General features: G+C 34.6%; 1 protein-coding gene across 5 annotated transcripts in view; it reads left to right on the forward strand.

Moving 5' to 3' along the window:
- Positions 1-24,516, forward strand: part of LOC138703834 (C-type lectin mannose-binding isoform-like) — a 653,858-nt gene that overhangs the window by 623,552 nt on the left and 5,790 nt on the right. For all 5 annotated transcript variants that reach the window (XM_069832047.1, XM_069832050.1, XM_069832048.1 and 2 more), the window contains one exon: positions 3,720-3,829. In XM_069832047.1, the coding sequence (XP_069688148.1) occupies positions 3,720-3,829 (110 nt within the window). The remainder of the gene's footprint in view (positions 1-3,719; positions 3,830-24,516) is intronic.

The following is a 24,516-nucleotide window of genomic DNA, read 5'->3' on the forward strand; positions in this document are numbered from 1 at the left end:
TTGTATCTTTGACCTTTACGTCCATCTCATTAATAACTACAGTGACATTAGTATTCTAATTTAACGGCTTCATCCTAAAGGGATACAGCGAAGAGCTTGCAGTAGGGAATATCTGCTTATTTATACTTATTTTCAATGGTCGAAATGGATATTGCACAATTATTAGCGGGTAGGAACCTGTGCCATCAGCACGTATAAATGTTTAGGTAATATTATAATCCATATTGCTTCACAACTGGAACACCAAATTAATTTTCAGAAATTGATTGTAATAGTTTGTTTATTGCCCTGTCTCCTGTCTGGCAGCTTAATGATAACGCACACGTTTGTCACTCCAAGACTCAGGTTTTATATCTGAGGGTAACTGGAATAGATACGGCCAAGCTCGTGTGATGAGGATTTCCCACAAATAAAAGTCACAAGGAGTGAGATCGGGACTACGAGTGGGGCCACAACTAATGACTCTATCCTAAAAAATCTCTTAAATAAGTCATGTGTGATGATTCGTAAGCAGTGTGTGCAGTAGCAGATTGCTGCTGAAAGAATTATTTATTGCTGGCATTCAGTGTCTCGAGTAAAAAAAGGTCTTAATATTTTTGTTCGCTATCTTGCAACATTGTTAGCATATTCATAAAACATATATTCATGACAGACAGAGACACTGCTTATCGTAAATACAGACGGAGCAAGGACGAATTAGATTTTAATACTTACAAAGTTTTAAGAAATAAATGTAATCAAGCAGTAAGAAATGCTAAATTACGCCATGCACATTCCCTTATTATACCTTCGGTCAGTGCGAAAGAATTGTGGCGTAACCTTAATAACCTGGGTCTAACAAAAGCAAAGCCTCGGGTAGATAACATCAACTTGTCACTCAATAGCCTAAATGAACATTTCGTCACTGCTCCACCTGAACCATTACATAAAAAAGAGACTCTTGAATTTCTCAGATCTTGCCCCCAACCTGTATGGGATAAATTCTTCTTTAAATACATTAACCCGACTGACGTAATGAAGACGCTGCGATGTATGAAATCTAAAGCCCAAGGTGTAGACAATATAAACATCACTCTCCTGTATAAAATAATAGATGTGATTCTGCCGACCGTCACCCATATATTCAATGCATCTATTATGACTGGGTCCTACCCCTCACTCTGGAAAATGGCATTAGTGAAACCTTTACCTAAATCTAACACACCTTCTACAGTAAACCAATACAGACCGATATCAATTCTTCCCACTCTTTCAAAAGCATTAGAACATATTGTACACGGACAACTTACGAACTATCTCGACGAACACAAACTCCTCGATGACTATCAATCGGGTTTTAGGTATGGACACAGCACTACTACAGCCCTACTTAAAGTGACCGAGGATATCCGTGAAGCTATGGATAGGGGTGAAGTAACGGCACTAACTCTTCTCGATTTCAGCAATGCCTTTGGTTCTGTTGATATCGACTTGCTTCTTGCGAAGATGAAAACTTTGCACCTATCAGACAATACCTTGAGCTGGATGGACTCCTACCTACGGGACCGCCAACAGTGTGTTTCACTTGATAATCAATTCTCCCAATGGCGATACACAAAGGCGGGAGTGCCGCAGGGCTCCGTATTAGGACCACTACTTTTCTCTATCTACATTAATGACGTATCAAAGAACTTACAGTATTGCCGATATCACCTCTATGCCGACGACCTACAACTTTACATACATTCCAGACCCAATACGATCAATGAATCGATTGACAAGTTAAATTGTGACCTAGCCACTGTCTCCACTTGGGCGGCCAATTTCGGACTCGCACTTAACCCAAGTAAGACTCAAGCCATAATTATTGGACATAAGCGTGTAGTTAACTCCCTTAATAACAGTAATCTTTCAGTTGTTACCCTTAACAACACGCTAATCCCTTATTCATCTGTCGTAAAAAATCTTGGCTTCTTTTTTGATAATAATCTAAGTTGGAATTTTCAAGTTAAAGAAACGATAAAGAAAATCTGTTCCTCCTTTCACTCTTTGAGTCGCTTGAGAAACTTCTTGCCCCAGCAACTAAAACTTACCCTAGTACAAACCCTAGTAATGCCGCACTTCGATTATTGTGACGTTTTGTTAAGTGATCTAAGTTCTGAACTGTCAGTCAAGTTACAGCCAGCTCAGAATATGTGCATCAGATACGTGTGCAACATCCGACGATATGATCACATATCACCGTCCTTCGCAAGTCTCTCGTGGCTCCGACTTAAAGAACGCAGAACTTTACACTCTTTGTCTTTACTCTTTCGAATTCTGCACACCTCAACACCAAATTACCTTTCGTCTCGTTTCTCTTATCTATACTCTAACCACGACGTAAATACCAGATCACTTATCTGTGGCACGCTAAATATACCTCTTCATAGAACATCTTGTTATTCCTCATCTTTTACAATATCCACCTCGCGTCAATGGAATTCCTTGTCACAAAGTATTAGGGGCTGCAAGACAACAAACACCTTTAAGAACAGCTTAAAAGATAACCTTATTAGCATTTCACTGCAATCATACTGATTTAAAATATTACTGACTACACTGTTGCTTTTTTTCTTTAGACATCATCCTGATTGTGCTGCATTTTCAAAATTGTCTCATAATAATCTCTTTCTATTATCTAATATCATTTGAAATATATTAACATTCTATGTATTTTAGTTTAATTCTGCTACCCAGTTTATTTCAGTGTTTAATTAATAGTTCATAGTATTTTGTTGTTTAATTCGTAAATAACTCTTGTATACATGTAACTCTCATCTAAATCAAATTGTTGAATTCTTTGTAAGTTCATGCATATGTATATACACTTTTTGCTGGTTGTGTGGAAGAGAAGGCCTTACGGCCTTAACTCTGCCAGCTAAAATAAATCATTATTATTATTATTATTATTATTATTATATCCTGTCTTTCTGTATGTATTGAAATCACACCACACACCAATCTCTTGTCGACCTGGTTGGCAAGTTGGTATAGCGCTGGCCTTTTATACCTAAGGTTGCGGGTTCGATCCCGGGCCAGGTCGATGGCATTTAAGTGTGCTTAAATGCGACAGGCTCATGTCAGTAGATTTACTGGCGTGTAAAAGAACTCCTGCGAGACAAAATTCCGGCACATCCGGCGACGCTGATATAACCTCGGCAGTTGCGAGCGTCGTTAAATAAACCATAACATTTTTAACCAATCTCTTAATCATGTAGTGGATCTTCATGCACAAGCCGGAGGTTTGTTACATGTCAGTACCAGTTTTTTTGTGAAATGATGTTACCATTTGAGTCTAACCCTGCTTCATCCGAAAATATTATTGAAGGAAATACTTTCTTACTAGCGACAAAAGCTGACTCTACTCTCATCATCAGTCGACATGAACTCGAGGAACATTGTAATTTAATAGTGTTTTAATTTAAGCCGATTAATCATGATTTTGAAACGTCTATTTCCAAAAACTTTCCACCAATATGGTATTACACTTTTTTGTTTCATTCAACACGAGCTATTTCCTCTGAAAATCTGAAGGGTTATTTCACTTCCACCATATATATATATATATATATATATATATATATATATATATATATATATATATATATTATATATATATATATTATATATATATATATATGTATGTATGTATGTATGATCAGAGGTTTAACTAAGCCTGTTTTCATTTTGTGTTGCAGGTGATTGTGCCAACTGCGTGGATGAAGGTGTAGGTCTGTCTGGCAACAGATGGACGATGCCGCTACTCAAGTTGGGAGAGAAACGCTACTACCTCGGCATCTTTTTCAAGGTGAGGAACAACGAGACTTTGTATTTCTGTAGAATATCAGAATTTGTACTTCCTCATGGTTGGGTTTCAAATCTGACGCACTTATTTTTACTACAGTATACTGTAATTAAGTGCAGTGACAAAACCACTGTATCTCTAACAGAAGCTGCTGAATATTATATAGTAATTATTACATCCCGGATTGTGGGTCCCTATCACCACGGCATGGCGCGTCCTCAGGTTGCGGATAGAGGAGACGGCCTCCAGATATGAAGGGTAGCTGTGAATATATTGAATAAGCAGTCGTGGACAGGCGATGAGGGGTGGTCCTCCAGCTTGGGGGCTGGGCGAAGGGCTAACAACCCATCACCGTAAAAAAAACAGCTTGTTACGAAACCTAACAATAAGCCTCGGAATAGGACTGATTCTCCGGCACGACCACAGCAAAGGAATAAGGACGGAAATTCTACTTGAAGCAAGTAAAGAGATAGGGTTGGAAGTAAATCCCGAAAAGACTAAGTATATGATTATGTCTCGTGACGAGAATATTGTACGAAATGGAAATATAAAAATTGGAGATTTATACTTCGAAGAGGTGGAAAAATTCAGATATCTTGGAGCAACAGTAACAAATATAAATGACACTCGGGAGGAAATTAAACCCAGAATAAATATGGTAAATGCCTGTTATTATTCGGTTGAGAAGCTCTTGTCATCTAGTCTGCTGTCAAAAAATCTGAAAGTTAGAATTTATAAAACAGTTATATTACCGGTTGTTCTGTATGGTTGTGAAACTTGGACTCTCACTTTGAGAGAGGAACATAGGTTAAGGTTGTTTGAGAAAAGGTTCTTAGAAAAATATTTGGGGCTAAGAGGGATGAAGTTACAGGAGAATGGAGAAAGTTACACAACGCAGAGCTGCACGCATTGTATTCTTCACCTGACATAATTAGGAACATAAAATCCAGATGTTTGAGATGGGCAGGGCATGTAGCACGTATGGGCGAATCCAGAAATGCATATAGAGTGTTAGTTCGGAGACCAGAGGGGAAAAGGCCTTTGGGGAGGCCGAGACGTAGATGGGAAGATAATATTAAAATGGATTTGAGGGAGGTGGGATATGATGATAGAGACTGGATTAATCTTGCTCAGGATAGGGACCAATGGAGGGCTTATGTGAGGGCGGCAATGAACCTCCGGGTTCCTTAAAAGCCAGTAAATAAGTAAGTAAGTAATTATTACATCACATATTCATTATATGAGGTACCGCCACCCGGGTTCGATTCCCGGTGCCGGAACGAATTTTTCTCGATTTAAATGTGATATTTAGTAATTATTGTTAAGCTGAAATAAATTAATTACGAGATTTTCACTGAAATACACGTTTTTAAAATCCCTGGTTATTATTTTTGCTAAGTTTTTTTTTAATTTCATTGATATAATTGTACATTTTCCCAACAATTTTTTCCTTGTTAAACTTTTTTTTTGGCTTGTTGCTTTTCCCAAGTTTTACACTTGTACTGACATAATTATAAATTGTCCTAAAAATTTTCTCCTTGGTAAGCAATTTTTTTTAGCTCACTGTTTTTGCTAAATTTTGTAATTCTACTGATACAACTATGAATTTTCCTGGAAATTTTACCTTTGTTAAAAATTGTTTTCGCTTATTGATTTTGCTGAGTTTTATACTTATACTGATATAATTACTACTCACATCTTATCCTGATCGCTAGGTAAACTAATTCCTCCTTAAATAGCCACCATTTACACAGTTTTTGTATTACACTATCACACGAAAATTACACACGTACAATTCAAAACAGATAAGGGTTTAAAAATGAATTTTTTCTACGATAGTGCGTAAAGTTGCATTCTACCTACTATCATCATTATTAAAGTGAACCTTTAAAACACTAGTGCGTAAAAAAAGTAAGTAATCACTTTGCTTCAAAGTACAAACTTCATTCAATAAGAAATTAATACATTACCTCGATCTTTCAATACGTAAATATTACACGTAACACAAATAAGTAATAAATTTAACATTCATATCTATATTCCATCTCTTATTATTCTGAAGTCACATATAGGAGAGTTATTGCGTAACAACAGGCATCATAGAGTCCGTGGAGCTATCGCCTATTTTCTTCAGAACAAGGGTTGGGAAGTTCATGAAGAGGTCCACTGCATTTCTGAAGACGACTCTCACAGAAGAGCGGATATAATAGCAATAAACAGGCAACAACAAAAGGCTATTATCATAGATCCAACTATACGCATGGAGAGATATCTAAACCAAGCTCATCAGGTTGATCATGAAAAGAGGGCCATTTATGAACCTTGTATTCCCTACCTTAGTGCCAAGTACAGGGACATCATTTTATTTTTACTAACATTTTTAATATTAACCTGTCTATACCTTTAGAGAACCGGAAACACCGCTTGCTCCCCCCTCCAAAACTGGAGTTCGATGATACTGGCGTAAAACAGAAATCACTCTACTAGGTATAGGAAGGAAGAAAAGTAGTTCATCCATTTACGTAAACTAGGAAATATCGCGATTTTGAGTTCGATAATTTTCATTAGGTTTTTCTTTAATCAAAGTACAGTACTGTATTAAGAATAAGTGTTTTTACTCACGAAGTGAGTAATCCATGCGAACGTATTCATTATGCGGTGTATATTATACTGTCTACAGCACATTAGCGTACAATATAGAGAAGAAGTTAAATTGAAAAATAATCATAATATGAATATTTAAACACAAATTTGAAAATGGTGGCCGTTCATTTCGATACAGGCTTCAGTTCTTTTGTGCATATTATCGCACTATAGACTATTGCATCTAATTCCAATTGCCAGTTTCGTCCTTCGTACTAGTAACTCATGTTGAAATAATTCTGTACCTACTCTACGTACTGTAAATTCAATCTTCACTTCTGCCCGACCCGAAAATATAAAATTACTCAGACATGCTATCTACTGTCCGTCCAAGTGGTTATGCCGCAGGATTGTAGAAAGGGAGGAAATCACGTGACAGTTAATTACTTAACGAGGCCCTTTTATTTAAGTTAAATTAAACAGCTGTATAATATTACGTAAACTTCCAATTCCTAAGAGAAATTAATGTTTTCAGAAAAGAGCTAAGACAGCCCAGCTATTACAGAGGGGCGAGCAGAAGCAGGTGGGGGAAATCGGGATGCGACGTAGGCAAACGGACAGTACCTGTGCGAAAATATGATTCAATATTGAAAGCCCTTTCGTCACTGGAAAACGCGAACATATTTCTGGAACGTACTATACTCAGTAACTCAGTACTGCTTACTATCTACGGTGTTGGTTCTGTGTGGAGTTGGAACTTCCTTAGTAGAAGGGGTGGGAGTGAAGTACATTCAAAAACTCAGGTACAATAAAAATTGAAGTAAAAATAAAATGATGTCCCTGTATAACATCCCTCTCTTCAATTGGTCAGTGACAGGTTTATTTTTTGGTGCTCGGAGTTCTTTACCAAAATTTACATATAATTTTTAAAACAATTCTCAATACCATCTTTTGAAATTTAAAAAATCATCTCGCAAATTCTTAAAGATTCCCTGCAGATTATACAGTTTCATTTATACCACTCAGAAAGTCTTAATTAAGGATATGCAACTTTTAAATAAAATCTTTTATTTATAAGTATAATTTTATAGTCATCTTCTAAGATTTTATTTTATAATTGATAATAAATGGTGGTTAATTATTACATTTTATTTTATAACAATACTCATATTTAATTAATTATATTTATTTGCTATTAATTTCCGGATCCTCGTGGTCATCCTTAATTGAGCTCGGACGATTTATTTCTCTCTCTCCAACAAGATTTATCATTCAACTATTCCTAACCGCTTTGCTGATTTTATTGCCGGTTTAGACGGCCATGAAATCGTAAACATGAATCAAACATGCTGCCATTCCATGGATGCTGACTTCTTAATGGTTCTGAGTTTAGATGGCCATGACGTTGTCATCTGGTGAGTCTGCAGACATGCAGGCATAACGATGTCAGGGAGTGACAAACCACACAACAGTTTAATGTGTCCCTCAAGCAAAAATTAACAATTATTATAAATTGATAGGCATACATCAGCCCCTTGTGATACAAATTTATATGACTATTTATATTATATCAGTAGAGTTATCAGAATATGATATTCATCAGCGCGTGTTTGCTTAGCAGTATCAGTGTTGTGGTAAAGCAGACTTGACAATGGCGTTGTTTTGGAGTCAGTCTGGCATAGTCATCGAAGGTTATGACTTACGACTAAACGACCAGCACATGTGCAGCTCTTGGGGCTGGAAGCAAGGGAGCGAAGAAAGAAACAGTTTGGTCAGGCGTAGCCGAGAAAATATAGTTGAAAATTTCCAAATCAGACATTTCTCTGCGGAAAATTTTCCTTCTCACATAACTACACTCTGTTTACCTTAGTTCATAGGCTGTCTTCCGTGACTATGAATAGTATATAGTGTTGAAAAACATTTGTTATGTAGATGAGGCTTTCTCTTCCACTCAAATAACAGCAATACAGAAAACAATAGATGAGATTAAGGTGAGCGGTTTCTAAAGTTTTGGGAATACTGACACAATAATGAGGTAACAGAAATAAGGTGGGGTACACTAGGTGACCTACCCACTAGCGACTTTAAAGGTTTGGTGCAGTAGCACTGATATGATCGCAGAATAACAATTATAATTGTACACGCCCGAACCAGCGTCCACCAGTAAGCACGACAGCCTGTGTAGAGCATAGATAGTTATGGTTGTTGCAAGGTCGTGAATGCCAAAATTTTAGAGGTCGGAAATTCGCAGCTGACGTAGTAATTAAGGTATTAGGAAGTCATAATAACCGACTTGCTATATTTAAGGACTAAAATTCTGCATGAAAATAGCAGTTGTGGGCTCGAACCCCGCCTAGGGCATGGATCTTTATCCGTTGTGAGGGCGACATTGCATGTTTTCCTAGTTGAAGCACAGCGTCGTGTTGACTCCCTGTCACGAGAGTCTCACAATGTCTCTGCGTAATTTAAGGCCGAGGAAACGTCCAGGTGTAAAAATGATCCATAGCTCTTCAAAGTTTATAATGACACGAAGATAAACTATGTCACAATTAGCAGTTTACGCATGTCGATACAGGAATATGCTATATTTGTGATTGTAGATGAATATTATGTACATATTTATAGTCTCACCACCTGTGGTGCACTCTGGATAGTCTCTAACGAACTAAGTGGTCTAACATGGATGAATATATAATAGGATGCGAAACTTACTGAGTTTCCCGTAACACATACTAGAGGCGCTGTTGTAGAATTTGATCTTGCTGCCACCTGTTGGGCGGAGGGCTGTTATTACATCTAGCAGCGCACAAAGTAGCGAAAAGAGTAATTAATTACTCCATTTAGCATTTAGCAGCGCACCTGGTGACGAAAATGTTAAACTGTGCAGAAACTATTCCCTCCCTACCCTCATCGATATTCAAAACTAACCCAATTTAAAATAAAACATTTACATTTTTATTCCTCACAGCATCTTCTACTGAAAATTCTTACCGGAACCAACAGGAAGATAAAAGAGACGATCTATTTTACACTACCCAATTAAAATATAACCAGACAGAGACAAAAATAAAGCAAAAGGTTAGATAATTGGGATTGTATTCTTTGGGTATTTATTGTACAGCGCAATGGAAAAGTCTGCAAGAACTACTTAGTTCAATTTATTATATTACTATTACTTTACAATACATTCAACAACACTATTTTTACAACGTCCATAAACATCACTGTTTAACATACACGTAGCAAGTTTCTGTCTGCCATCTTGTCTCCTTGAACAATATGTCGAACAGATAAATAGAGAACTCTGGGTAATGTACCCAACACGTAGTTCTAATGTTCACCACCTACGACGTTGGGCGCTGATCTTCTTATTTCAGCCCCCTGCCGCCAGATGGTGCTGACCGCAGTTTCGCATCCTATTATATATTTATTCATGGGTCTACTCTTCTCGGCACTGGCGACATCTCTGAGCACGCTCGTAGAATTGGGGCGATTAACAGCAAATTATGGACAAAAATATACATTCTGGGTTTTATATTTCCCTTTTTTGTTCTTCAACTGGCTACACTGTTACTCAGAAGTTAACCAGCCATTGTGTAAAAGAGAATGCTTCAGTGTATCAATTTATCACTATGAAGAATAAGGCCACTACGAATTAAGCTAAGCTTCTGCCTGTGATTATTTAATTCGTGGTTCCCTTATTCATATAGTGATAAATCGATACACTGAAGCATTTGTCTATGTTATGTACACATACATGGGGATCATAAAATTTGAGATAATTTTTACAGAATGATATAGTAGTTCAGGAATGGTCAACTTGATACCCCTAGAGGGATAGATTTAATTCGGAGAAGTCCATTAGGAGCCAGATCATGCTTTAAGCTTACTTTTATTCAAACGGAGAGAAAAATACAAGCAGTAATGCATATAATTTAATTTAACCCCTTCAGTCCTGAATTTATATTTAAAAAAAATTGAAAAAAAAAACTGGTCTCACAATCATTCTGGGGATCCAAAATTCCAAATCAAGTTTTCACAGAAAATAAAAATTTGAGGATAATTTTGATCCCTAGGGCCCCAAAATTTCAAATTTTATTTTTAATTCGGGTATAGAAATGTTTCAAAAATAACATTTTTCATTTCTATCACATTGAATTTTTAAAAATATTTATAAGTATGGAAGACATTCCAAACAAGAACAAAAAGGAACAATGTGTACACTATAATGTACATCAGGCCTGAATGAGTTAAAGATCATATATGGAGATTTGTCATTATTCATCAGAAAATAGTAAGTTAATAGACAAAATTATTCCTCTTTCAGCAGAATCAAGCATAAAAATCTTATTGGACCTAATTTTGTTATGGCCCTTAAATAACTGAAATTCTTTTACACACGTTGTTAGTAAGAACACTGTATTTTCTGAGTATATGAAACTAGTGATTGAAAATCTACGTATAATTGTGAGGTTGGAGAATATGTGATATGAAGAGTCCAATGCAAGAATGATGGATGTCACTTTCTTGTCGAAAATGAACCAAGACTGTCAATGCATAGCTTAAGACATATAGAATGTACGTAGAGAGTTATATGGCATTAACACTGATAGTCATTGTCCAGTAATGATCGAAAAATCACAGTTAAGCTTTGAGCGCTAAGCATTTCAAACTTTCAATTGCTTCTCCTGCAAAATGTATTCCAAATGACATCCATCATTCTTGCAGTGGACTCTTCAAATGATAACACGGATCTGAAAGTCTGTTTCTGTTCTTAGGTTTTACATGCGTCTTTCGAATAATAAAGAAAATACAGACTCTTATTAATAGTAATATAATTTGCAATTGAATTCTTGTCAGACGCGTAAAACATATAATGAGAAAGTATGTGTCACTTTCGTGACATTCAATTTGATAGGAATCGAACCCACTCCCAAGCGTATCCTCGTAGTATGAGTCCCGCTCGTTAGTCGCTAGCTACAATGGTAGCTTACCTCTTGTTATTAGGTGAATTACCTTTAGAGATACTTAGCCTATAGAATACTTACAAAAATTTCCACTCATGTCCGGACAAGAGGGGTTTTGCTGTATGAATTTTTTATGTGTGTGTTGTGCAGAAGTTAGCTGTCTAGATTATGTGAATGAGCTAGTTGTTTTGAAGAGAGTTGTTCTCTATAAAAAGTTAATCCCCTGTTGATAGGCAGGTAATGCTCGACTGCAAGCTGGGTCGGAGATTACTTTCACTTTAAGCAATATTGATCCTGACAAAAGAAACACGTCGCTATTTAACCCAGGCACGATGGTACCATCCCACCGACAGGGGAACGTTGTAAGAAGCCAGAGCAGTTTGTTATTGCGGTTACTTTTTAGTACGAGAATAAACAGCAAATCACGTTCGGTGAAATCTTCAGTCATCAGTAAATGAGTTAAGAAAAACAAGAAGCAAGAAAACCATTGTCACTGTTGCAGTAAGTAGCGTGGTTAATTTGTAAGCAAAAATTAAGTTCACTTTCAATTCACGAACAGAAATTTAGTTTATTCTAATAGGCTTATAATTGATTTATTGAGGAAAATAAAACAAAAACTGCCGTTCTCCTTCGGCCTGCTGGGTCTGGTATTTCCGTGAGATTTTTTAGTGACAAATGTTTAATTTTTTACTATAAAAGGAGTCACAAGTAGCCGACATAACTCTTTGTTATTTTGGGTAGATGATAAGGTTTCGGGTTTAGCCTAAAGGCTGGTTCACAATAAACCGGGTACGGAAACGGCAACGAGAACGAGAACGGAAATAATTTTAAAATAAATGTATTTAAATGTGAGCGTTCACAATAGGTAATTGTGAGTCCTCACATTTAAATACATTTATTTTAACATTATTTCCGTTCTCGTTCTCGTTGCCGTTTCCGTTCCCGGTTTATTGTGAACCAGCCTTAACAGCTGTGTCTGTTACGTACACTGACATTGATCTTTATCCTTCAACTTGGTAGTAATTCGTAATACGAGTACGCTTAGTATAACATCTGAAACACATTATCCAGAGCAACATTTACTCTTTATTTATTTGTTTTCGTAGTAAGGATCAGTATTCGCGTAACATCTGAAGTCTGTCTATTTATTTATTTATTTATTTATTTACTTGCTTACTTATTTACTTATATATTTACTTACTTATTTATTTACTTATTTATTTATTTACTTATGTATTTACTTATTTATTTATTTACTTACTTATGTATTTACTTATTGATTTATTTATTTACTTATTTATTTATTTATTTATTTATTTACTTGCTTACTTATTTACTTATATATTTACTTACTTATGTATTTACTTATTGACTTATTTATTTACTTATTTATTTATTTACTTACTTATGTATTTACTTATTCACTTATTTATTTACTTATTTATTCATTTATTTATTTATTTATTCATTTATTTATTTATTTACTTGCTTACTTATTTACTTATATATTTACTTACTTATTTATTTACTTATTTATTTACTTATTTATTTATTTACTTATGTATTTACTTATTGATTTATTTATTTACTTATTTATTTATTTATTTATTTATTTATTTATTTATTTATTTATTTATTTGCTTACTTATTTACTTATATATTTACTTACTTATTTATTTACTTATTTATTTATTTACTTATGTATTTACTTATTGACTTATTTATTTACTTATTTATTTATTTATTTATTCATTTATTTATTTATTTATTTACTTCCTTACTTATTTACTTATATATTTACTTACTTATTTATTTACTTATTTATTTATTTACTTACTTATGTATTTACTTATTGATTTATTTATTTACTTATTTATTTATTTACTTGCTTACTTATTTACTTATATATTTACTTATTTATTTATTTACTTACTTATGTATTTACTTATTCATTTATTTATTTACTTATTTATTTATTTATTTACTTATTTATTTATTTATTTATTTATTTATTTACTTGCTTACTTATTTACTTATATATTTACTTACTTATTTATTTACTTATTTATTTACTTATTTATTTATTTACTTACTTATGTATTTACTTATTGACTTATTTATTTACTTATTTATTTATTTATTTATTTATTTATTTATTTATTTATTTATTTTTTTTACTTGCTTACTTATTTACTTATATATTTACTTACTTATTTATTTACTTATTTATTTACTTATTTATTTATTTATTTACTTACTTATGTATTTACTTATTTATTTATTTACTTACTTATGTATTTACTTATTGATTTATTTATTTACTTATTTATTTATTTATGTATTTACTTGCTTACTTATTTACTTATATATTTACTTACTTATTTATTTACTTATTTATTTATTTACTTACTTATTTATTTACTTATTGATTTATTTATTTATTTACTTATTTATTAACTTACTTATTTACTTACTTATTTACTTGCTTACCTAGTTATTACTTATTTATTTACTTACTTATTTACTTGTTTGTTTGTTTGTTTATTGAACATAATAGGCAAAATTTAAATGTCATATTGAGAGTTCAGATAAGTTCGTGAATTATAATATCAAATAATTTGTTTTATTTTCAGTCTATCACTTATCAAGTTATGGCAGCAGAAGTAGATTCTGTTACATCATTTACAATATATTAATATGCATCACGAATATTTTCGACTTTTTTATGTAAGTCATCTTCAGGTGATGTAATTTGCTAACAAACAAGTACAACTGAACGTAGTTGAAAATATATAAAGATAAAAACACATACAAAAGACAAGTAAAAATTTAACCTTGCTTGCTCATTTTAAGAGGTTAAATGACGTCAAACATAGTATTAAATTAAAACACTTAGATAAAAAAATATTCTAGTAAATATGGTTGCAATTAGAAACAGTATATTTAAATGGCAAACAATGTGCTGAAGTTGAAGAATTAAAATGGTTTAAAATTATTTTAAACAGAAGGCTGAGGCTTGTTCATTTGTAATACAATGTTCAACATGTTGGAATTCTGTAGGAAGTAGATGCAAGATTATTCTCAGTCTTTCGCCACAATGAGCATTGAATCATCATTGTCGACCATTTTGCAAACATTGCCTGTGGTCACGTGATAGAAGTTAATGATGTGACAATACGTCAATACATAGTGTAAAGTCTGTAGATTATGATCATATGATCGTTTTTGTTACATTGTTGAAATTGAAATTATAGCAATGTTTTGCTCATGACTTTCAGTGCGACCCTCTGTACTCTATTAGATCTTTTACTTAATACTGGATTTCTATTATCATATGGGATGGCTAGTTTCATACAAATATTTGAGAGCACAACATACGATTCATAGTAGGCACTGACTTAGTTAAATTGTATCGACATATACATTTTATTGTGACTTAAAAGTTGCAATAATTTGTCTCTAATAAAGCGTAGGAAGTAATTTCACTAGCTGCAAATACAAAGGTCACTGAACACTAATAGACAATTGGCACTAATTTCTTAAGTATTTTTTCTCTCTTTTGCATCTTGCTGTTTGCTTATTATGTAACTAGTGTTTATAAATGATCTTGCCCCCCTAATAAAAGATGTAGGTCATCCCATATTATTTGCAGACGACACAAGTATAGTAATTACAGCCAATAACTCCAACACATTCCAATCTTCAACAGAGGAAATTCTCTTCAAAATATGTGACTGGTTCTCAGTCAATAAATTGGTATTAAATTGTAACAAAACTAACATAATTCAATTTAAATCCTGTCCAAATTCAACCTCGCAAATTTCTAGCGCAATAATTAACAATAGATCCCTATTAGAAACAACAACAACCAAATTTCTTGGCTTAAAAATCGATAATGTGTTAAATTGGAAAAATCATATTAAAGAAATTACCCCGAAACTAAATTCAGCTTGTTTTGCTATTAGATCTATGCAAAGGATAGTAAATATCAATACCTTAAAAACAATATACTTTGCATACTTCCACTCGGTAATGAGTTTTGTAATAATATTCTGGGGAAATTCCACAGATAGTAACAATATATTTCTATTACAAAAAAGAGTAATTAGAATAATAGTAGGTGCCAAATCTAGGGAATCTTGTAGGACTATTTTCAAAAAACTACAAATAATGCCCATTGCTTGTCAGTATATCGTTTCATTAATAATCTTCCTCGTATGTAATCGTGAAAACTTTGTAACTAATTCAACAGTTCATAGCATAAATACACGTAAAAAAATGACTTTCATACTCCATCGGCAAGTCTATCGTGCTATCAAAAAGGAGTGCGTTATGTGGTAGTAAAAATTGTTAATATCCTCCCTATCGATATAAAAAAAATGAAACGCAAAACATAAGATTATTTAGGGCCAAATTAAAGAAGTACCTAATTTCTCACGTCTTCTATTCTGTAGGTGAATTCATGACATTCAACAACGCTTCATGAAATTGATACTAAAACTTTGTGTTGTACTAGTAGACTATATTGTAAATCTCGTCTGTATATATTTCATCTAGACTGTGACTATAAATTAAGACTTTATAATAGTATTAAGTTTTTTGACTTGTTCTATATTCTAGCTGTAAGCATGTATGAATACCATGGAATGTTAATAAATACAATACAGTACAATACAATACAACACAATACAACTTTGTTTTGAAGTAGGCTTGTCATGTGCAAATTGTAAATCAGTGTTTCGACCTGCGGTGGAAAGTTCTCATGTTAGTCGAACCTCTGTGTTGCACATCGTCAATTTTTTTTTAATTTCTGCTTTCCAGAATTTTCAGAGTCGTCCTCGTTTATTTCTCTCTGCAAATACTTGGCTGTATACTCTTTTAAGTAATCTATCTTCCTCTTCTGTGCTATAATGCCCAAACAGATTTACTCTCATCTTCCCGAACTCTCTAATCCGCATTATTTTAATTTCTTCGTTCTTAACCTTCCGTTGTTAATTAGTTAATGGAGAATTATATAATAATGGATCCATCAGAATAATAATCCATATTACCTCTTAATTACAAAGCTAGGTCCTAAGCAGAATATTTTTATTAGATATAGTGAAAATCTTTGTTTCCTCAGTGAACTCAACTAACTCTTATTTTGTAGCGAAGTATATTATTTACATATCTCAGAATAAACAAGATGGTTTCGTTAATCTCCCAAAGGAGATGGAAATATGAATCGTTTCTTTCTTTTTTCTTTGCCAAGCAATATACTCCAGGTCCATTGAATTTCATTATATTTATCTTATACTGGGCACCACGCTACGAGACAGAATGACAAACGAAACACTACAAAGACTGACGAACACTACTGACGCAGCAGAACGAGCCATGGCAATGAAGTGGACCTGGGGAGACATATGGCGAGACTACACTAGACAAGATGGACCCATGCAGTCACGATGTGGGACCCCTACGTCGGAAAGAGAGGACAGGGAAGACCACGGCTCAGATGGTCTGACATGTTTACCAAAGAGGCGGGGGAACAATGGTGGAGGACAGCAAAGAACAGAGTTTTGTGGAAAGAACTAGGGAAGCTCATTGTAAATAGATAACGTAATCAGTGTTAAGATATTGTAAATAGTAAAGTCAGTATTAGTGAAAGTGTAGGATAAGTTTTGTAAATAGTAAAGTCAGTGTTGAGAAAGTGTCAGGTAAATAGTGTAAATAGCAATCAGTGTTTGTCAAAGTGCTGGTGTCAGTATAATGTGGGTAGTGCAAGGAAAAAAAATGAACAAAGAACAGAGCTGAGACTAGCCAAACAGGGTTATTAACCATGTCACAAAAGTAGTACACACGTCAAGCTCGCCTGGATTGGCTCACCAAGCGAGTACACTTGAGCCATCCCTGTCGAGGGGGTTCTAACCCCATCACAGGAGGCCTGTGCCCAACATGGGATATCATGGCTAACATTCATTCAAGTTAACCGTCAATATGTGTCAGAGGAAGAACAATTAAGTTGTTTGTATACATCTGAAGTCTGATTACTATAAAATGTAGCTCATCGGCGATGTATGCAATGGAGAAGGAAAGGAACTGGTCACCCTACCCCATTATCTCTTGGTCTAGTTACCTCATAAGTGGTGCCTTCTTGGTATCACTTGTGAGGTTCAGACCTGTCTTCGGACAGTTGACTAAACAACAATAGTTTACAGGCTTCATACGAGGTATAATCTACCTCAAAGTAATCCCCAATAGTATGTTACCGGGATATTGCTTAGCGGTTGTTTCTCCTGAAGAGCATTATTATTATGTCTTTATAGTTCTGTCCATTTATTGTCTTCTAAGAACCTATACATCATCTTCAGTTTTTTAGTTTGAACGCGAAAACGCAAATAACAATGTCAGGACGATCAGTCGGTTTTTCATGTGAGAGTAAAGCAATAACTATTTCAGGTCATTGCGGAATGTAGGGGAAAATTAAAAAAAAAGTCAGGTTTGCTATGCTTTCCAACAATAGACATAGCATCTTGGTATAGCTGCTGCATGTTTCGTGAAGTACTTTGAAATGTAGGGGGTAAAATCATTTTATCCTGCTAAGAGATCTTGCTGAAATGATCGGGAGACTACAAAATTTTGTAGGCCTCTTATTTTATCAGTAATACCTTTTGGTCTTTCCTTAGGAACTGTAATTTTTGCGCTCTCTCGAGCCAATACTGAAGAGAATCACGCATATACAGTAAATACCTACACCACACCGTCATTAAATATATGAAAAAGACCCAACCCCACTTCATTAATAACTATAAAAATATTTGATTTTTAATAACAGTATTATTGTCTTACGTAAGTTTATAGTTTTCAGTAACATATACTATATATACTATATAGTCACCACTAATTTAAGATATTCTCTACATCTACTTATATAACACCAAAATGTTTCACTTTCATATCATGAATATAGCATTAATATGTATAATTAATGAAAAATAGTCACATCATTGCATTAACTATAATAATATTTTATTTCTAATGGTAATGTTATCAAACCACCTCAAGTTTTGTAGTTTTTAATATCCAATACACAGCTGTACTCAGAAAATTACACATCACAAAATCAGACCTGTAAATTATTTTTAGTAAGTTAAGTTTTTAATAATAATTTAATTTGAGCTCTAAATATGTCAGCATTCCTGCAGATCATGGCCTTCGTGTAATATTGTTTACTGTAGTGTGTGTTTTGTTTTATTCTGAAATGCAATTAGTGACGACAGATGGATTTTAGAAAATAGGAAAATTATGTTCAAAAATTGATATTTCACTGAAAACTACTATTTTTCTGAAAACCTTTGGGTTCCAAGCTTCAAAATGAGGGGCCATTTATTAAAATCTGTTCAGCCGTTTTCCCGTAATTGCCATTACCAGTTCAAATTATACACTGGATGTTCAGTTCATAATGTGTCGTGGCTCGCTGTATGCCGTCATGTGGCTAGTCGATGAGCCTAGAGAATTCAATCTTCCTACACTTCTGCAGAGGCGTATTACCTATATGCCAGAGAAGTTGCCTAGCAAGTACGGCGTTCATTATGAAGAGTACTTACCGATACGTACGGTAACGCCGGGTAGTGGCAGGAATGTGAACTGTTTGGAAACACGTACTGAGATGAGTTTTTTTTCTTACTGTCGGGATATGTGGAGAGGGTTAAGACGATTACTTACGTATTTGTTGACATCAACTTCAACGGTCAACATGGTCACAGAGCATTTGACTTGTATTGTGGAATGTTGCCGTACGAAATCGATGATAACAAATACCCTGCGACGACTTGCCGGCGCAAAACACAGTTCGAAAGAGGTTATGGTAGCACACAGACCGTACAGACCGCCGTCTGTTGCTACGACATTCAAGTTATACCGTACACGTTCTCAAGTTCAGATTGAACGCCTTGATTAATAGGCAACTTCTCTGACATAAAAGCTGAAACTCGCTTCAAATCGCTGACTCACAACAGTGACGTCATGACACACTTTGAAATGAACACCCAGTATATAGCCTAGATGACATGATCAACGTATATAGATGACAAGACAAAACCTTGAAGCCGCGTGGTCGTTTGCATGAACACTGCCTAGGGCATGGATATGTGATGATCAGGGAAAGGATTTATATGTAAATACATATTTACTTATAAAGCTAATATAATTTATATTTTGCATTATCTTTAGGTTTCACAATGTGTAGGGTTGAAAAATCCTACTTTTATTTTCCATATTTTTCCATATTTTAGAGTTTAGTACATATTTTCGTTAATTTCCATATATTTTCCATATTTCATATAAAACAGTCCATATTATATTAGGTTTAACAATAAAACAAAACAAAATTCCATTAACTTTTAAAAATACATTTCAACAATAGAGATTTAAACACATGTTCAGTAATCCCTTTAACATCAGAGTTATTTGAAAATTAGCAGTCCTATCAACAATGGGAAAGTAAGTTACAAAACTGTATTAATTTAATTTAAAATTTTTAACAGACTTCAGTTGTGCAGCTCAACAGTTAAATGCCAGTCAGAGTACACATAGGTTCAGTTTTGTAAATCATACTATAAAGACGGTAAATATGCCAAAAGTACCTCATTCAGTCAATTTAAAATCAAAACTAACAAGTTACATTTCAGAATTTAAAGAAGATGGTTTATCAACTGACAATAAAATATTATTTTGTAATTTGTGTCAGTGTGCAGTATCATCTACACAAAAGTTCCTGGTGCAACAACACATTACAACTAGTAAACATCAGGCCAACAAACAACTAAATTCCAAGCAGAGACAATTGTTTTTAACACAACCAACAACATCGAATGTAAGATCTGAGTTTAACATCGACCTGTGCCGTTCTCTCATCTCTGCTGATATTCCTCTCTACAAACTAAAGAATAAGGTCTTCAGGGAATTCCTTGAAAAATATACTCAACATACAATCCCGGATGAGTCAACACTTAGGAAGACGTATGCTCCATCCATCTACGATGAGACAATACAGAAGATAAGAGATGAAATTAAAGATAGTTCAATTTGGGTTTCCATTGATGAGACTCCCGACAAAGAAGGTAGACTTGTTGGTAATGTAGTTATCGGTTTGTTAAGTGAACAATATTCTGAACGAATTCTTTTACATTGTGATGTTCTAGAAAAGTGCAATAACAAAACTATAGTTAAACTGTTCAACGAAGCTATGGGTATCCTGTGGCCAAAGGGTATTATGTACGATAATGTGTTATTCTTTATTAGCGATGCTGCCCCTTATATGGTCAAAGCTGGACAAGCATTATCTGTTGTATATCCTAAATTGACTCATTTTACTTGTGTGGCGCATGCATTTCATCGTGTGGCAGAAGTGGTCAGAGACAATTTCCCTAAAGTAGATTTGTTGATTTCATCAGTGAAAAAAGTATTTCTCAAAGCTCCCAGTAGAGTTAACGTGTTGAAAGAAATGTACCCTGAAATTCCATTGCCACCAAAGCCAATTTTAACTAGATGGGGTACATGGCTAGAAGCAGTTGAATATTATGCCGAACATATAGACTCTATTAACAATGTTCTCCTTGCATTGGACTCTGAAGATGCAGTCTCAATTGATACTGCGAAAACAGTTACCTGTGACATAAGTGTGAAGAATGACTTAGCTCACATTCAGCATACATTTTCATGCATCATAAAAACGCTCAAAAGTCTCCAAAATAGGCACCTTTCACTATCTGAAAGTTTTGAAATTATAAATAGTACTGTGGAACAACTGAATCGTGGTAGAGGTAAAGTTGCAGATGCAGTAAGAGCTAAGGTGGACACTGTACTTTCAAAAAACCCTGGATATGAAGAACTACAAAAGGTTGTTGCTGTGATGAGTGGTGAATCAACAGTGAAGATTAACTTGGACTTATCCCCAGCAGACATTGTGAAATTGAATTATGTACCAGTTACTTCTTGTGACGTCGAACGCTCTTTTAGTCAGTATAAATCTATCCTCAGAGACAATAGAAGAAGATTCACTTTTCAGCACTTGAAAGAAATGTTTGTAACCTATTGTTATGGTAACAGACAATAAAAATTGTGTTTTGTTGAAACTACATTGGAAGATAAGGTACGTCCATTATGTTTTTTGTTTAGTTTGATTAAAATGTACCAATATTTAACGTACATAGTCATTTTTTTATAATTTTAAGTCCATATTTAATTCCATATTTTGGTAAAAATCCATATTTAATTCCATATTTTGGTAAAAATAACTACATATATATTTACATATTTCATATATTTTTAGTCCATATAAATCCGTTCCCTGGTGATGATTATTATGTTTTAGGTGGAAATTCGATATGTTAATCCTACGTCGTATGATCTATCTAATGTAGGGTTGAAAAATGTCGGATATAGAGGCTGAGGGATAAATTCAGCCGAAGGAATTATTAGATCGATTTATAGCATGAACGAAAATCCTATTTCATAGCAGGAGACACGGATAGCAATCACTTCTTCCCCATATGGCCGTTTTCCTTCACGGAAACTATCATGATGGACATTTATCGCAGAACGCCCGGGGCATTCGAAGTGGGGAGGTTGTAATAGCTGTGATACAATAACCGAGAACAATGAGGTCCAAGAGCAGCCTTGGTGGCAGGGAGTTTTAATGATTTAGGTCTGTGCCAAGTTCGTGCCAGCCTTGGTGAAGCAGAAACGCTCGAGGCGGGCGTGTTAGCTTCGTATTTGGAATGTCAACAGATCGAATTCGGGCGCAGGATCATTTCATAGCGTAGGCCTCTATGATCTTAAAGTTACGTAATGGAGAGTTCAGCATTGAAGTATCATACATAAACAAACATCGAATGCAGCTGAGAAGTTTCACGTAGGGTAACCAAGGGTAAATGGGGTCAAAAAGCAACAAATCTTCAATTTTATTGTTAATTTCATAATATATTACACTCATAACTAGACTTCGTTGAATTGCCACACGCAGCATGCAATCAGGTTGCCGATGTACGGTAGCATAGAGGAGGTGAGCGACCGCCCGGTCTCGTAGTATAAGCAGTTCATGTTAAGAGTTGTGACCGGTCCAAATAGATAGAGCAGCTACAGCTAATGTATACCTATATAAGCACTTGTTCTTGCATTACTGTGGTTGGAATAATCAAAGCTTAACATTTGTTCAGTGCAGACAAGAATTCAATCAAACATACTACAATGAGAGTGTTGCTGTTCCAAACAATTGCCCCTGGAATACCCTTACCCCCGCAGCCAGTCTTCACCCGTTGGAAAACGTGGTTGGATGCTGTTAATTATTATGCAGAATATTACGGCAAAATAATGGAGGTAATTGGATAGCACAGATAGTTCCGCTGTTGCTGCTGTAAAATCATTGGCTTCTGAACAGCTATTAGGAGATATTCTGTTCATTGATTCTAATTTTAAAATCGTGTCCAAAAGCATCATCCTATTAGAATCGTCTAAACTACAACTCTCAGAAGCCCTTAATATAGTAGATAAAGTATCACAAACCGTTAACCAAAATAACAATTCACTAATTTCAGAAAAAATGAAATTTAAGTTGAGAAACATTATTGCTAAAAATTGTGCCTATTCACAACTTCGTATTATAAATGATGTACTATCGGGTCACGACAAGACATCTGAAGTATTGACTTTCCGTTCTTCAAATATGTACGTATTACATCGTGTGATGTTGAACGTACATTTTCCCAATATAAAAACTGTTTGAGTGATCATCGGAGGAGGTTCACTTTGCAGTCGCTCAAAATGTACGTAACTCTTCACTGCAATGCACATATTCAAGGATGATGTGAGTATCTTGCATTACATTTTAAGAGTTAATATATCTCACTATAAAATAATTGTGTATTTACATGTTTAGACATTTCCTACTTCAATGATCATTGATTATATTTCTTGAATGCAGGATACAGGTTTTATTGAAACCGCAGTATACTGCTCAGTGTTTACGTCAGAGGCATACTCCATCCGTTGCACGTCCCCTTCTCATACAGTCTATACCGCGTGCGTAGTAAACCTTACGATTCTCGTGCCAATTCCACGAAGTCCACTCATAACATATCATTAGTTACAGCCACATGTAAGTACTACTTCCCCAAAAATGTTTCTCTTTTACTCTAAACTAACTGTCTGTACATGAACTGAAATATTTCACTGCAGTGACCCTTTTTACCCTTCTGTATAAGAATAAATGGAGTCAGTGTTTAGGGCAAATCGGGTCACAATTTTTCCCTCTATATACCCACACGGAACGTTAAAATCAATATTGAATTGATTTAATTTAATACTTTACACCTTCCATAAACAAACACTGTTTTCTTTTCTGCACCAACGAACTGTGTTGCAGTATAGTCCAAAACCACATGCGTACAGTTTCAAAATTCTAGACACAAGTTCATTTTCTTGTTCTGGAGTAAACGTAGTTTGACGGCCTTTACTTTTCAAGTGGTTGACGTCGTTGCAGACATGAATGAGGAACTCCTAACAATTCAGCAGCATGACGTTGGCTTCTTCCCTCGCGAAATGCTTTAATAGCCTTCTGCACGTCGTTCTCAGTCCACGAATTTGACGTTTTCCTCTTACATTTAACCATCTGTCACAAAGAATTGAAAATAAATACTTAATTTGAGTGGACTGTTTTGAAACATGTGGACCCTTTTTGTCCGATACTACTGAACCTATTTAACCCAAATTTAGAACTTTTTCTGCCAGAGGTTGGTAGTACTGAATACTGCTTCGACGAAGGCGTTAATAGGCATAATCTCTTCTAAAATGCTTAAACTTAATACTGAAAGTTAATCACACAAATTCTCTGCAACAGTTGTAAAATAATAAAGGAACCGTAAAGCATTATTTAAAATGTATAAAATACTCTTAACTCACCTTTATATTCTCTCTATTCTTTTATTGTCAACACAAAGAATACACACACCAGCTACCATCAATGGCACTCAACGTGTACATGAAGTTCTCTTCCTGACCAGTATATGGTAGCACTTGCTTGAACTGGTTTACGCCTGAATATGGAGACAGGGTTTTGAAATTGACCCGATTTAACCTCTGACCCGATTTAGACTGAGT

This window comes from Periplaneta americana, chromosome 7 (assembly GCF_040183065.1).
Source record: "Periplaneta americana isolate PAMFEO1 chromosome 7, P.americana_PAMFEO1_priV1, whole genome shotgun sequence".
NCBI lineage: Eukaryota > Metazoa > Arthropoda > Insecta > Blattodea > Blattidae > Periplaneta > Periplaneta americana.